Source organism: Panulirus ornatus, chromosome 7 (genome assembly GCF_036320965.1).
Source record: "Panulirus ornatus isolate Po-2019 chromosome 7, ASM3632096v1, whole genome shotgun sequence".
Classification (NCBI taxonomy): domain Eukaryota; kingdom Metazoa; phylum Arthropoda; class Malacostraca; order Decapoda; family Palinuridae; genus Panulirus; species Panulirus ornatus.
The window spans coordinates 36,734,162-36,752,000 of record NC_092230.1 but is presented as its reverse complement, the minus strand read 5'-3'; the positions used below and the strand labels follow the sequence as shown (position 1 = coordinate 36,752,000).

General features: G+C 41.8%; 1 protein-coding gene across 1 annotated transcript in view; it reads right to left on the bottom strand.

Moving 5' to 3' along the window:
• Nf1 (neurofibromin 1) overlaps window positions 1-17,839 on the bottom strand; it is a 1,160,697-nt gene that overhangs the window by 444,470 nt on the left and 698,388 nt on the right. The window contains exons 28-31 of the mRNA XM_071663491.1: window positions 14,836-15,135; window positions 10,756-10,870; window positions 10,418-10,585; window positions 1,721-1,843 (exon numbers count right to left, since the gene is read on the bottom strand). Of these exons, the coding sequence (XP_071519592.1) occupies window positions 1,721-1,843; window positions 10,418-10,585; window positions 10,756-10,870; window positions 14,836-15,135 (706 nt within the window). The remainder of the gene's footprint in view (window positions 1-1,720; window positions 1,844-10,417; window positions 10,586-10,755; window positions 10,871-14,835; window positions 15,136-17,839) is intronic.

Here is a 17,839-nt window from a genome sequence, read left to right as displayed (position 1 = left end):
AATCTAGAGCTTACTTTCTTACACTATCACATACTCCCACAAATCCTGCTTCAGGAGTAGTGCTACTCCTTCCTTTGCTCTTGTCCTCTCACCAACCCCTTACTTTACTCCCAAGACATCCCGAAACCACTCTTACCCTTTGCCATCAAGCTTTGTTTCACTCGGAGCCAAAACATCCAGGTTCCTTTCCTCGAACATACTACCTATCTCTCCTTTTTTCTCATCTTGGTTACATCCACACATTTAGACACCCCAATGTGAGCTTTCGAGGAGGATGAACACTCCCGCATGACTCCTTCTTGTTTCCCCTTTTAGAAAGTTAAAATACAAGGAGGGAAGGGTTTCTAGCCCCATGCTTCCATCCCCTTTAGTTGCCTTCTGCAACACGCGGGGAATGCGTGGGAAGTATTCTTTCTCCCCTATCCCCAGGGATAGGATCAACCTGGTATACCAGGTCGACCCTGGTATACCACATCGTTCCAATGCACTCTATTCCTTGCACGCCTTTCATCCTCCTGTATGTTAAGGCCCTGATTGCTCAAAATCCTTTTCACTCCATCCTTCTAATTCCAATTTGGTCCCACGCTTCTCCTTCTTCCCTCCAACTCTGGCACATACATCCTCTTTGTCAATCTTTCCTCACTCATTCTCTCCATGTGTCGAAACCATTTCAACACACCCTCTTCTGCTTTCTCACCCACACTCTTTATATTACCAAACATCTCTCTTACCCTTTCATTACTTACTTGATCAAACCACCTCACACCACATATTGTCCTCAAACATTTCATTTCCAACATATCCACCCTCCTTCACACAACCCTATCTAGTGCATGCGTTGCAACCATACAACATTGTTGGAACCACTATTCCTTCAAACATACCCATTTTTGCTTTCCAACATAATATTCTTGCCTTCCACACGTTCTTCAATGCATCTAGAACCTTTGCTCCCTCCCCACCCTGCAACTTCCGCTTCCATGGTTCCTTCTGCTGCTAAGTCCACTCCCAGGTATCTAAAACACTTCACTTCCTCCAGTTTTTCTCCATTCAAACTTGCCTCCCAATTAACTTGTCCCTCAACCCTACTGAAGCTAATAACCTTGCTCTTATTCACATTTACTCTAAGCTTTCTTTTTTCACACACTTTACCAAACTCAGTCACCAACTTTTGTAGTTTCTCACCAGAATCAGCCACCAGCACTGTATCATCAGTGAACAACAACTGTCTCACTTCCCTGGTTCAGCCCATCAACAGCACATGGACCCCGGTATACCACATCCTTCCAATTCACTCTATTCCCTGCATGTCTCTCACCCTCCTCTATGTTAAGATGAGTACTTGAAAGAAATGTCATCCTTCAAAATATAAGTGGTGAGCACAAGCTAGCACTCCAGCTAAGGCAAAATCTCATCACAGATACTCGTAAGGAGGTAGGAACTTAGATGTGTACAACATGCTAAAAGCAACTGCAATCCCTTCACTAACTGTATCTGATGCCATGTAGATATAAAACTGAAAGAATAGTAAATTAGGGAGATGTCATTTTCAAAGCTATCCCTTTAAGTCTTTTTTTTTTTCTACTCTAGAAAAAGCAGAGAATAATTCCCTGCAGCCTAAAAGCGATAGTAAATTTTAAACATAATCTTGGCAATTTTATCTCTATCATCATTTCATCACCTCACTGGGATGCAAGCAAACACTTACTAGAGAACTTACCGAAACCTGTTGTCTGCACAAGTGTGAGTGAAGTCCACAACAAGTTCAAAGGGTTTGCGACAAATAGGCTTTAAGGTAAGGATCACATGATAAATCAGGAGATCCCCATTAGTCTCACCAATCCTGTAGGGAATATCTCATATTAAAATAGCAAAAACATATCTTTTATGGCTATCAACTTCATTTGCAATAACATTCATTTATTTATCGTACTTTGTCGCTGTCTCCCGCGTTAGCGAGGTAGTGCAAGGAAACAGACGAAAGAATGGCCTAACCCACCCACATGCACATGTATATACATACATGTCCACACACGCAAATATACATACCTATACATCTCAACATATACATATATTTACACACAAAGACATATACATATATACACATGTACATAATTCATACTGTCTGCCTTTATTCATTCCCGTCGCCACCCCACCACACATGAAATGAAAACACCCTCCCCCTGCATGTGTGCCAGGTAGCACTAGGAAAAGACAACAAAGGCCATATTCGTTCACACTCAGTCTCTAGCCATCATATATAACGCACCAAAACCACAGCTCCCTTTCCACATCCAGGCCCCACAAAACTTTCCATGGTTTACCCCAGACGCTTCACATGCCCTGGTTCAATCCATTGACAGCACATCGACCCCGGTATATCACATCGTTACAATTCACTCTATTCCTTGCACACCTTTCACCCTCCTGCATGTTTAGGCCCTGATCACTCAAAATCTTTTTCACTCCATCTTTCCACCTCCAATTTGGTTTCCCACTTCTCCTCGTTCCCTCCACCTCTGACACATATATCCTCTTAGTCAATCTTTCCTCATTCATTCTCTCCATGTGACCAAACCATTTCAATACACCCTCTTCTGCTCTCTCAACCACACTCTTTTTATTAACACACATCTCTCTTACCCTTTCATTACTTACTTGATCAAACCACCTCACACCACATATTCTCCTCAAACATCTCATTTCCAGCACATCCACCCTCCTCTGCCCAACTCTATATATAGCCCATACCTCGCAACCATATAACATTGTTGGAACCACTATTCCTTCAAACATAAACATTTTTGCTTTCCAAGATAACATTCTCGACTCCCACACATTTTTCAACACTCCCAGAACTTTCGCCCCCTCCCCCACCCTATGATTCACTTCCACTTCCATGGTTCCATCTGCTGCCAAATCCACTCCCAGATATCTAAAACACTTCACTTCCTCCACTTTTTCTCCATTCAAACTTACCTCCCAATTGACTTGTCCCTCAACCCTACTGTACCTAATAACCTTACTCTTATTCACACTTACTCTCAGCTTTCTTCTTTCACACACTTTACCAAACTCAGTCACCAGCTTCTGCACTCTCTCACCCGAATCAGCCACCAGCGCTGTGTCATCAGCGAACAACTATTGACTCAGTTCCCAAGCTCTCTCATCCAAAACAGACTGCATACTTGCCCCTCTTTCCAAATCTCTTGCATTCACCTCCCTAACAACCCCATCCATAAACAAATTAAACAACCATGGAGACATCACACACCCCTGTAGCGAACCAACATTCACGGTGAACCCATCACTTTCCTCTCTTCCTACACGTACACATGCTTTACATCCTTGATAAAAACTTTTCACTACTCCTAACAACTTACCTTCCACACCATATATTCTTAATACCTTCCACAGAGCATCTCTATCAACTCTATCATATACCTTCTCCAGATCCATAAATGCTACATACAAATCCATTTGCTTTTCTAAGTATTTCTCACATACATTTTTCAAAGCAAACACCTGATCCACACATCCTCTAACACTTCTGAAACCACACTGCTCTTCCCCAATCTGATGCTCTGTACATGCCTTCACCCTCTCAATCACTACCCTCCCAAATAATTTCCCAGGAATACTCAACAAACTAATACCTCTGTGAGCACTCACTCTTATCCCCTTTCCCTTTGTACAATGGCACTATGCAAGCATTCTGCCAATCCTCATACACCTCATCATGCGTCATTTTTTATTCTATTTATCATACTTTGTCACTGTCTCCTGCGTTAGCGAGGTAGCGCAAGGAAGCAGACGAAAGAATGGCCCAACCCACCCACATACACATGTATATATATATATATACGTCTACACACGCATATATATGTACCTATACATCTCAACGTATACATATATATACACAAACAAACATATACACATGTACATAATTCATACTGTCTGCCCTTATTCATTCCCGTCGCCACCCTGCCACACATGAAATAACAACCCCCTACCCCCTCATGTGTGCCAGGTAGTGCTAGGAAAAGACAACAAAGGCCACTTTCGTTCACACTCAGTCTCTAGCTGTCATGTATAATGCATCCAAACCACAGCTCCCTTTCCACATCCAGGCCCCACAGAACTTTCCATGGTTTACCCCAGAAGCTTCATATGCCCTGGTTCAATCCATTGACAGCACATCGACCCCGGTATACCACATCGTTCCAATTCACTCTATTCCTTGCACACCTTTCATCTTCCTGCATGTTCAGGCCCCGATCGCTCAAAATCTTTTTCACTCCATCTTTCCACCTCCAATTTGGTCTCCCACTTCTCCTCGTTCCCTCCACCTCTGACATATATATCCTCTTTGTTAATCTTTCCTCACTCATTCTCTCCATGTGACCAAACCATTTCAAAACACCTCTACTCTGCTCTCTCAACCACACTCTTTTCATTGCCACACATCACTCTTACCCTTTCATTACTTACTCGATCAAACCACCTCACACCACATATTGTCCTCAAACATCTCATTTCCTGCACATCCACCCTCCTCCGCACCACTCTATCTATAACCCATGCCTCGCAACCATATAATATTGTTGGAACCACTATTCCTTCAAACATACCCATTTTTGCTTTCCAAGATAACGTTATCGACTTCCACACATTCTTCAATGCTCCATGAACTTTCGCCCAATTCCCCACCCTATGATTCATTTCCGATTCCATGGTTCCATCCGCTGCCAAATCCACTCTCAGATATCTAAAACACTTCACTTCCTCCACTTTTTCTCCATTCAAACTTACCTCCCGATTGCCTTGTCCCTCAACCCTACTGTACCTAATAACCTTGCTCTTATTCACATTTACTCAGCTTTCTTCTTTCACACACTTTACCAAACTTGGTCACCAGCTTCTGCAGTGTCTCACCTGAATCAGCACTGTATGATCAGCAAACAACAACTGACTCACTTCCCAAACTCTCTCATACACAACAGACTGCATACTTGCCCCTCTTTCCAAAACACTTGCATTTACCTCCCTAACAACCCCATCCATAACCAAATTAAACAACCATGGAGACATCACCCACCCCTACCGCAAACCAACATTCACTGAGAACCAATCACTTTCCTCTCTTCCTACACGTACTCATGCCTTACATCCTTGATAAAAACTTTTCACTGCTTCTAACAACTTGCCTCCCACACCATATACTCTTAATACCTTCCACAGAGCATCTCTATGAACACATCATATGCCTTCTCCAGATCCATAAAAGCTACATACAAAATCCATTTGCTTTTCTAAGTATTTCTAACATACATTCTTCAAAGCAAACACCTGATCCACACATCCTCTACCACTTCTGAAACCACACTGCTCTTCCCCAATCTGATGCTCTGTACATGCTTTCACCCTCTCAATCAATACCCTCCCATATAATTTCCCATGAATACTCAACAAACTTATACATCTGTAATTTGAGCACTCACTTTTATCCCCTTTGCCTTTGTACAATGGCACTATGCAAGCATTCCGCCAATCCTCAGGCACCTCACCAAGAGTCATACACACATTAAATTACCTTACCAACCAGTCTACAAGAGTCGTCCCCCTTTTTTAATAAATTCCACTGGAATACCATCCAAACCCGCTGCCTTGCCGGCTTTCATCTTCCGCAAAGCTTTTACTACCTCTTCTCTGTTTACCAAATCATTCTCCCTAACCCTCTCACTTTGCACACCACCTCGACCAAAACACCCGATATCTGCCACTCTATCATCAAACACATTCAACAAACCTTCAAAATACTCACTCCATCTCCTTCTCACATCACCACTACTTGTTATCACCTCCCCATTTGCCCCCTTCACTGGTTCCCATTTGTTCCCTTTCTTACGCACTTTATTTACCTCCTTCTAAAGCATTTTTTTATTCTCCCTAACATTTAATGATACTCTCTCACCCCAACTCTCACTTGACCTCTTTTTCACCTCTTGCACCTTTCTCTTGACCTCCTGCCTCTTTCTTTTATACACCTCCCAGTCATTTGCATCATTTCCCTGCAAAAATCGTCCAAATGCCTCAGTCTTCTCATTCACTAATAATCTTACTTCTTCATCCCACCACTCACTACCTTTTCTAATCTGCCCACCTCCCAAGTTTCTCATGCCACAAGCATCTTTTGCGCAAGCCATCACAGTTTCCCTAAATACATCCCATTCTTCCCCCACTCCCCTTACCTCCTTTGTTCTCACCTTTTTCCTTTCTGTACTCCGTCTCTCCTGGTAGTTCCTCACACAAGTCTCCTTCCCAAGCTCAATTATTCTCACCACTCTCTTCACCCTTACATTCTCTCTTCTTTTCTGAAAACCTCTACAAATCTTCACCTTTGCCTCCACAAGATAATGATCAGACATCCCTCCAGTTGCACCTCTCAGCACATTAACAACCAAAAGTCTCTCTCGCACACCTATCAATCAACACTTAATCCAATAATGCTCTCTGTCCATCTCTCCTACTTACATATGTATACTTATGTTTTATTTTTTTTTTTTTTGCTTTGTCGCTGTCTCCCGCATTTGCGAGGTAGCACAAGGAAACAGACGAAAGAAATGGCCCAACCCACCCCCATACACATGTATATACATATGTCCACACACGCAAATATACAATACCTACACAGCTTTCCATGGTTTACCCCAGACGCTTCACATGCCCTGATTCAATCCAGTGACAGCACGTAAACCCCGGTATACCACATCGATCCAATTCACTCTATTCCTTGCCCTCCTTTCATCCTCCTGCATGTTCAGGCCTCGATCACACAAAATCTTTTTCACTCCATCTTTCCACCTCCAATTTGGTCTCCCACTTCTCCTCGTTCCCTCCACCTCCAACACATATATCCTCTTGGTCAATCTTTCCTCACTCATTCTCTCCATGTGCCCAAACCATTTCAAAACACCCTCTTCTGCTCTCTCAACCATGCTCTTTTTATTTCCACACATCTCTCTTACCCTTACGTTACTTACTCGATCAAACCACCTCACACCACACTTTGTCCTCAAACATCTCATTTCCAGCACATCCATCCTCCTGCGCACAACTCTATCCATAGCCCACCCCTCGCAACCATACAACATTGTTGGAACCACTATTCCTTCAAACATACCCATTTTTGCTTTCCGAGATAATGTTCTCGACTTCCACACATTCTTCAAGGCTCCCAGGATTTTCGCCCCCTCCCCCATCCTATGATCCATTTCCGCTTCCATGGTTCCATCCGCTGCCAGATCCACTCTCAGATATCTAAAACACTTTACTTCCTCCAGTTTTTCTCCACTCAAACTTACCTCCCAATTGACTTGACCCTCAACCCTACTGTACCTAATTACCTTGCTCTTATTCACATTCACTCTTAACTTTCTTCTTTCACACACTTTACCAAACTCAGTCACCAGCTTCTGCAGTTTCTCACATGAATCAGCCACCAGCGCTGTATCATCAGCGAACAACAACTGACTCACTTCCCAAGCTCTCTCATCCCCAACAGACTTCATACTTGCCCCTCTTTCCAGGACTCTTGCATTCACCTCCCTAACAACCCCATCCATAAACAAATTAAACAACCATGGCGACATCACACACCCCTGCCGCAAACCTACATTCACTGAGAACCAATCACTTTCCTCTCTTCCTACACGTACTCATGCCTTACATCCTCGATAAAAACTTTTCACTGCTTCTAACAACTTGCCTCCCATACCATATATTCTTAATACCTTCCACAGAGCATCTCTATCAACTCTATCATACTTATGTATATCTCTCTTTTTAAACCAGGTATTCCAATCACCAGTCCTTTTTCAGCACATAAATCTACAAGCTTTTCACCATTTCCATTTACAACACTGAACACCCCATGTACACCAATTATTCCCTCAACTGCCACATTACTTACCTTTGCATTCAAATCATCCATCACTATAACCTGGTCTCGTGCATCAAAAGTACTAACACACTCACTCAGCTGCTCCCAAAACAATTGCCTCTCATGATCTTTCTTCTCATGCCCGGGTGCATATGCACCAATAATCACCCATCTCTCTCCATCCACTTTCAGTTTTACCCATATCAATCTGGAGTTTACTTTCTTACACTCTATCACATACTCCCACCACTCCTGTTTCAGGAGTAGTGCTACTCCTTCCCTTGCTCTTGCCCTCTCACTTACCCCTGACTTTACTCCAAAGACATTCCCAAACCACTCTTCCCCTTTACCCTTGAGCTTCGTTTCACTCAGAGCCAAAACATCCAGGTTCCTCTCCTCAAACATACTACCTATCTCTCCTTTTTTCTCATCTTGGTTACATCCACACACATTTAGACACCCCAATCTGAGCCTTCGAGGAGGATGAGCACTCCCCACATGACTCCTTCTTCTGTTTCCCCTTTTGAAATACAAGGAGGGGATGGTTTCTAGCCCTGTGCTCCCGTCTCCTTTAGTCACTTCTACAACACGTGAGGAATGCATGGGAAGTATTCTTTCTCCCCTATCCCCAGGGATAGGGGAGTCATACATACATACATTAAATAACCTTACCAACCAGTCAACAATAGTCACCCCCTTTTTTAATAAACTCCACTGCAATACCATCAAAACCTGCTGCTTTGCCGGCTTTCATCTTATGCAAAGCTTTTACTACCTCTTCTCTGTTTACCAAATCATTCTCCCTAACCCTCTCACTTCACACACCAACTCAACCAAGACACCCTATATCTGCCACTCTATCCTCAAACATATTCAACAAACCTTCAAAATACTCACTCCATCTCCTTCTCACATCACCACCACTTGTTATCACCACCCCATTAGCTCCCATCACTAATGTTTACATTTGTTCCCTTGTCTTACGCACTTTATTTACCTCCTTCCAAAACATCATTTTTATTCTCCCTAAAATTTAATGATACTCTCTCACCCCAACTCTCATTTGCTCTCTTTTTTGCCTCTTGCACCTTTCTCTTAACCTCCTGCCTCTTTCTTTTATACTTCTCCCACTCATTTGCATTATTTCCCTGCAAAAATTGTCCAAATGCCTCTCTCTTCTCTTTCACTAATAATCTTACTTCTTTATCCCACCACTCACTACCCTTTCTAATCTGCCCACCTCCCACGCTTTTCATGCCACAAGCATCTTTTGCGCAAGCCATCACTGCTTCCCTAAATGCATCCCATTCCTCCTCCACTCCCCTTACCTCCTTTGTTCTCACCTTTTTCCTTTCTGTACTCAGTCTCTCCTGGTACTTCCTTACACAATTCTCCTTCCCAATCTCACTTACTCTCACCACTCTCTTCACCCCAACATTCCCTCTTCTTTTCTGAAAACCTCTACAAATCTTCATCTTTGCCTCCACAAGATAATGATAAGACCCCTCCAGTTGCACCTCTCAGCACATTAACATCCAAAAGTCTCTCTTTCGCGTGCCTATCAATTAACACGTAATCCAATAACGCTCTCTGGCCATCTCTCTGACTTACATACGTATACTTATGTATATCTCGCTTTTTAAACCAGGTATTCCCAAGCACCAGTCCTTTTTCAGCACATAAATCTACAAGCTCTTCACCATTTCCATTTACAACACTGAACACTCCATGTATACCAATTATTCCCTCAACTGCCACATTGCTCACCTTTGCATTCAAGTCACCCATCACTTTAACTTGGTCTCGTGCATCAAAGCTACTAACACACTCATTCAGCTGTTCCCAAAACACTTACCTCTCATGATCTTTCTTCTCATGCCCAAGTGCATATGCACCAATAATCACCCATCTCTCTCCATCCACTTTCAGTTTTACCCATATCAATCTAGAGTTTACTTTCTTACACTCTATCACATACTCCCACCACTCCTGTTTCAGGAGTAGTGATACTTCTTCCCTTGCTCTTGTCCTCTCACTAACCCCTGACTTTACTCCAAAGACATTCCCAAACCACTCTTCCCCTTTACCCTTGAGCTTCGTTTCACTCAGAGCCAAAACATCCAGGTTCCTCTCCTCAAACATACTACCTATCTCTCCTTTTTTCTCATCTTGGTTACATCAACACACATTTAGACACCCCAATCTGAGGCTTCGAGGAGGATGAGCACTCCCTGCATGACTCCTTCTTCTGTTTCCCCTTTTAGAAAGTTAAAATACAAGGAGGGGAGGGTTTCTAGCACCCCGCTCCCGTCCCCTTTAGTTGCCTTCTACGACATATGAGGAATGCGTGGGAAGTATTCTTAATCCCCTATCCCCAGGGATATATCACCAAATTAAATCTTTGCTTACCTTTTTGAACTTACTTTTCATTATGTATTAATCAGTATAAAACTAAAAACCATTTCTTTTCCTCACTTGTATCTTCTCGCAATGTAATAAAAGACTGGGTTGCCAGCCTTGGATGTGCCTGCTTGATAGAAAATGTTGAGAGTCTTAATGGACTTGAATTCATCCTTCTCATGCATGTTATGCTTTGACATGATCTCCTCAAACTTGGTACTTGTCATGTCCATGCTACTCCACCTATGGAAAAAATGAAAATATAACTATCAGAAATAAAGATAAAGATAGTCTTATCCTTCCCTTGAAAAAACACTCACTAAAATTACTTAAACTTTATTAACAAAAATGTCATTTTTATCAATACCATGATAACACCAAAATAACAGTAACACACACAATGTCACACTTACTGGGAGTCGATAGGTTTATGTTCAGGAGGACCTAAGTATGCCAATAATGTAGCCATTTTGTCAAATGGTCTTCTACCAACAGCTTTGTGGTCCCGGCTACTTGAAAGGTATTCACCTGATAAAGAGACATAGCTAACATGAAGGTAGTAAAACAGAGGGAATATATATAAATTAGGCTTTTCCACTGGGATACTTCTAAACCATGAAAAAATGTGAAAAGATGAAGTTATTTCTGCACTTTAACAACAGAACTATTTCTACATGGCTTTTTATATAGATGTATCCAAGGAGAACACAGGACAAGTACTTAAGGGTATGTGGCTGGATGTCACATACACATAATTTATCTTTAGAGCAATGAATGTAAAATCCAGAAGATTTTGTTAAGTCAAAGGAAGTTGTTGTAACTATAGGATGATATGTCCCGTTGATGTAGGTCTTTCACAAAAGTCTCAGGCTCATATCCATACTACTGACTACCAGCTGTATCATACATCTAAGTCAACAAAGATAGGTGGTTAAACATTGTCTCAGTGAACAGCCCTAGTCAGAAAAACAGCAGTAAAAAGAGTTGCTGTTTCCGTGTACATTCTCTCAAGTGTTTCAGTGCTTTACATGTGGCAGTAACAAGTACCAACCTGCCAACAAAGTGCTGAAATGTTTCTGAGGTGGTGTGAAGTTCTAGCCTGCAGCCTAAAGTTCACAAACAGGTAGTCAGCCATGCTCACTCTGACTCAAAGCAAGTCAACAGTGATGGCCTATGTAGCTGCTGTAATGATGTTATCCTTGCATTGCTCCTGTATGAACCAGATGCTGTATCTAGTTACCCCTTGTAGGTCTTTGATTTCTCTGGGGTGGTGCATCTAAGGTGGAGCTTGTATACACTGTCCTGCAGCTCTACTGCTGACATAGAAATAGGACTGGTGCTTGCAACTCAGTGATGTGGAGTCAACTCAAGACTCAGCACCAGCCCCACCAGCACTTAGCTTTCTTTGAACTTCCTCATAAGGAAGTCTCCTTCATGAGCCTACTTCACTCATGCTGATGACCCTATCCCAGTGACAGTGCTTTTCCTGTCTCCAGCAGCATTATTTTGCTAATCAGAAACAGTGGCTTCCTGTTTACTGACCATTTTGTTGACAAGCACCATGTGTTTGCATCAGCTGCCCATAAATCTGCGATGTCAATATCTCAACCAAGGACCTACTTTCCACATAGGGAGGATAAATGCCCTTCCCCTTGACCAAGTGCATCACAATGCAAGTCCTGTACTCTCAGGTGTTTTTGAGCAACCTGATCATCATCGCCACCAAACAACAGGTACCTTCCAATCCAGACAAGGGATTGTCTGTCAGACCTCCGGTTACTTGTACTTATTTGAGGTATTCAGTCCATGTAGCTTCTGTATAGAGATTACCTGAACCAATTTGCTTTGCCTGTGTTATTTCAACTTGGTATAATCACTGGGCCACAGTTACATAAGCTCTCTGGATCTATCTTTATGGCAATTCAAGAAAGTTATACTGCTTCTACTTGTTATAGCACTATATCTTTCTTTCTTTCATGCTAAATCACTGTATCCTGTGTTACCAAGGTTGTATCAGAAACAGATGAAGAAAGGCCACACCTGCTCATGTCCACTCTCTAGCTGTCATGTGCAGTGCATGAAACTACAGCCCCCTATCCACAAACAGGCCCCACACACCTTTCCATGGTTCACCCTGGACGCTTCACATGCCCTGGTTCAGGCTACTGACAGCATGTCGACCCCTATATACAATATTGTTCCAATTCACTCTATCCTATGCACACCTTTCATTCTCCAGCATATTCACGTCCCAATTGTTCAAAATCCTTCTCACTTTACCTTTCCATCTCCAATTTGTTCTCCCCATTCTCTGGCTCTGACACATATACCCTCATTGCCAACCTTCTCTCACTCATTCTCTCCATATAACCAAACCATTTTGGCATACCCTCTTAAGCTCTCTCAACCACACTCTTTCTATTACCACACCTTTATCTTACCCTTTCATTATTTACTCCATCCATCCACCTCACACCACATACTGTCCAACACACCTACCCTCCTCCACACACTCTTATCTACAGCCTATTCCTTAAATCCATATAATAATATTGGGAATACTGTGCCTTCAAACATACCCATTTTTGCCCTCCCAAATAATGATCTCTCTTTCCACACATTCTCTGGTGCTACCAGAACCACTGCCTCCCCTCACCCATCCTATGACACTTCTATTTTCATGGATTCATTTGCTGCCATGTCACTCCCTAATATCTTCCAATCAATCTCCATTAAAACTAACTAACCAACTAACCTGTCCCTAAACTCTGTTAAATCTAATACCCCTGCTTTTATTCACATTCATGATGCCTAAGGCCTCCTTTTACAATAACTGCACATGAGTTCTTCAGACACCGTTCAGCCATGACATGAGGAGAATGTTACAATGGACTGCTAGATGTATATGACACTGAGTGGTATTTACTCAATAGCAATATGGAGTGTAGTGATCCATATGATAAACTAACAATAATTATCTTTTTGAAGATGATAAAAGGTGCATCAAAACAATATAATCTAAATGGTAACAGGCATGATACAATGACACCAGGATGTGCAGTTCTTAAAGCTATCTCAACAATAAACCCCCAAGAGAAGTTTTTATTTCTTTTTGTTTCTTCAGGAGAAAGTTGAAGCCTAGAATATTTCACTTGCTTGCATGCTGTTATATCATTCTTATATGAAGATCTTTCACTTTGTAAGACAAAAGTTTTTTCCTTTTATTGAAAAACACTGACACTTTAGAAATCTTGAGGATTCAAATGCCTGCTTAAGGGGTTAAAGAGTTTTAGAATATCCATGATAAGGTGAAAAAGTTAAAAAAAAAAAAAAATGGATAAAACTTAACCAATTATACCAAAGGATATGTGTTAAAGTAATATTCTTTGTGGATCCATACAAAAATTAATCATATATTTTGACAATTAAAGCCTGAAACTTCCCACAACAGAAAACATGAAGTTAAAGCAAGATGCTCTAATGATCTGTGACATATCCATTACTGGAAAGTACAGTTTCTTCAAAGGCTTCACTGGCAACCATGAGACAATGAACACCAAATTTTTCTACAACATATCCTGATGCATTGGCAAGCCAACATTCCTTGTGATACCAGACACAGATATTGCTCTAAGAGCAGTCTTGTTACACAGTAATGAAAACAAGGTATCATAACATTCATCAACTTAAATGACAATATGACAATAAGGTTTTTCATATAAACACACTGACATATCTAAAGCAAGGGTCCTAGCACCTTCAAAATGTTCATATCCAAATATGATCCCAGTGTTGCTATACATCCTGATAAGCAATGATCATATGTCACACTTCTCTCTAAGTAAGCAGGCATTCTCATAAGCCCACAGAAAGTGTGCAGATATCATTAGGCTAATAACATCAGCAATACACAAATTTTTTTCACTCATTTGTGTGTTAGTGGACATGCATCACTGAAAATATTAAAGATGCTTCTGTTACTCTTTCAAAGCCTCTAGGCTGAAACACCTAGACCATGAGTCACTGCTGAGACTCAAAATCCTTCCCTGGAAAGTGAAGCTGCGGAATTCTCTTCCTTTTTTCATCCATCCATTATCTTATAACTTTTCTACGAAGAGAGACAGGTCTACAAATACCAAAGGAGCTCTCATTAATATCATTCTTTTTGTCATACCTTGTTTCTTCTTTCTTTCCTACACACAAAATGGCCATGACTGGTGCCATGCCATGTCAGAAATAAAATTTTCTGACATGTTAACTACTGCAGGTCAATTTGTTTTGAACATACTATTATAAATCATCCTGAGATCATACATGGTTACTTTTTTTATTCACCTGTATATCCAATGCACTTCCTAGGTTCCATAACCCTCATTGTGATTAAATACCTAATTTTCATTACTAAAAAATGCAAACATATACAATGGATTGTGCAACTTATAATGCACCTTGCATCATGCAAGATATCAAGGGAAAAAAAAATTTCAACTTACCTATTTTCTCCTGGTGATTCCACAGCAGTCTATGGAGAGCATGTACATTAGCATCACTGATGAAAGAGATGCTGTGGCTGGTTTGTTCTACACTCTCACAATCACTTGCAATTTGGATAAAGAAATGCCGGGCCCCTTCAAAGTGTTGTCGTACAAAGTCATTAAATGGAAGCATGTGCTGCTCTTTGCTGAACTCCACATGGTTTGCAATGTTCTGCAGGATTTTAGACATCAGCATGAGGCCACGCTTTACCTGCTGGCTTGGTTGCCTGTCCAAGATACCTGTCTCACACGGTGACACTGTGGATGAAATTCCAATTATTATCATATCATATTTGACTGCTGTTTCCCGTGTCAGCGAGGTAGTGCCAAGAAACAGACGAAGAATGGCCCATCCACTCATATATTCTCAAACGTCCACATATGCACATTTCCATACATATACATATTATTTATTCATTAAACTTTGTCGCTCTCTCCCGCGTTAGTGAGGTAGCGCAAGGATACAGACAAAAGAATGACCCAACCCACCCACATACACATGTACATACATACACGTCGACACACGCACATATACATACCTATACATCTCAACGTATACATATACATACACACACAGACATATGCATACATACACATGTACAGTATTCATACTGTCTGCCCTTATTCATTCCTGTCGCCACCCCGCCACACATGAAATAACAACCCCCTACCCCTGCATGTGCACGAGGTAGCGCTAGGAAAAAGACAGAAAGGCCACATTCATTCACACTCAGTCTCTAGCTGTCATGTATAATGCACCCAAACCACAGCTCCCATTCCACATCCAGGACCCACAGAACTTTCCATGGTTTACCCCAGACGCTTCACATGCCCTGGGTCAATCCATTGACAGCATGTCGACCCCGGTATACCACATCGTTCCAATTCACTCTATTCCTTCCACGCCTTTCACCCTCCTGCATGTTCAGGCCCCGATCACTCAAAATGTTTTTCACTCCATCTTTCCACCTCCAATTTGGTATCCCACTTCTCCTAGTTCCCTTCACCTCTGACACATATATCCTCTTGGTCAATCTTTCCTCACTCATTCTCTCCATGTGACCAAACCATTTCAAAACACCCTCCTCTGCTCTCTCAACTACACTCCTTTTATTACCACACATCTCTCTTATCCTTTCATTACTTACTTGATCAAACCACCTCACACCACATATCGTCCTCAAACATCTCATTTCCAGCACATCCACCCTCCTTCGTGCAACTCTATCTATAGCCCATGCCTCACAACCATATAACATTGTTGGAACCACTTTTCCTTCAAACATACCCATTTTTTCTTTCCAAGATAATGTTCTCGACTTCCACACATTTTTCAACACTCCCAGAACTTTTGCCCCCTCCCCCACCCTATGATTCACTTCCGCTTCCATGGTTCAATCCGCTGCCAAATCCACTCCCAGATATCAAAAACACTTCACTTCCTCCAGTTTTTCTCCAATCAAACTTACCTCCCAATTGACTTGTCCCTCAACCCTACTGTACCTAATAACCTTGCTCTTATTCACATTCTCTCTCAGCTTTCTCCTTTCACACACTTTACCAAACTCAGTCACCAGCTTCTGCAGTTTCTCACCCAAATCAGCCACCAGTGCCGTATCATGAGCGAACAACAACTGACTCACTTCCCAAGCTCTCTCATCCAAAACAGACTACATACTTGCCCCTCTTTCCAAAACTCTTGCATTCACCTCCCTAACAATGTCATCCATAAACAAATCAAACAACCATGGAGACATCACGCACCCCTGAAGCAAACCAACATTCACTGAGAACCAATCACTTTCCTCTCCTCCTACACATACACATGCCTTACATCCTCGATAAAAACTTTTCACTGCTTCTAACAACTTGCCTCCTACACCATATATTCTTAATACCTTCCACAGAGCATCTCTATCAACTCTTATCATATGCCTTCTCCAGATCCATAAAAGCTACATACAAATCCATTTGCTTTTCTAAGTATTTCTCACATTCATTTTTCAAAGCAAACAACACCTGATCCACACATCCTCTACCACTTCTGAAACCACAATGCTCTTCCCCAATCTGATGCTCTGTACATGCCTTCTCCCTCTCAATCAATACCCTCCCATATAATTTCCCAGGAATACTCAACAAACTTATACATCTGTAATTTGAGCACTCACTTTTATCCCCTTTGCCTTTGCACAATGGCACTATGCATGTATTCCACCAGTCCTCAGGCACCTCACTATGAGTCACACATACATTAAATAACCTTACCAACCAGTCAACAATACATCACCCCCTTTTTTCAATAAATTCCACTGCAATACCATCCAAACCTGCTGCCTTGCCGGCTTTCATCTTATGCAAAGCTTTTACTACCTCTTTTCTGTTTACCAAATCATTCTCCCTAACCCTCTCACTTTGCACACCACCTCGACCAAAACACATTCATCAAACCCTCAAAATACTCACTCCATCTCCTTCTCACATCGCCACTACTTGTTATCACCTCCCCATTAGCCCCCTTCACTGAAGTTCCCATTTGTTCCCTTGTCTTATGGACTTTATTTACCTCCTTCCAAAACATCCTTTTATTCTCCCTAAAATTTAATGATACTCTCACCCCAACTCTCATTTGCCCTCTTTTTCACCTCTTGCACCTTTCTCTTGACCTCCTGTCTCATCTCTTATACATCTCCCATTCATTTGCATTATTTCCATGCAAAAATTGTCCAAATGCCTCTCTCTTCTCTTTCACTAATAATCTTACTTCTTCACTACTCTTTCTAATCTGCCTACCTCCCACCTTTCTCATGCCACAAGCATCTTTTGTGCAAACCATCACTGTTTCCCTAAATACATTCCATTCTTCCCCCACTCCCCTTACGTCCTTTGTTCTCACCTTTTTCCATTCTGTAGTCAGTCTCTCCTGGTACTTCCTCACACAAGTCTCCTTCTCAAGCTCACT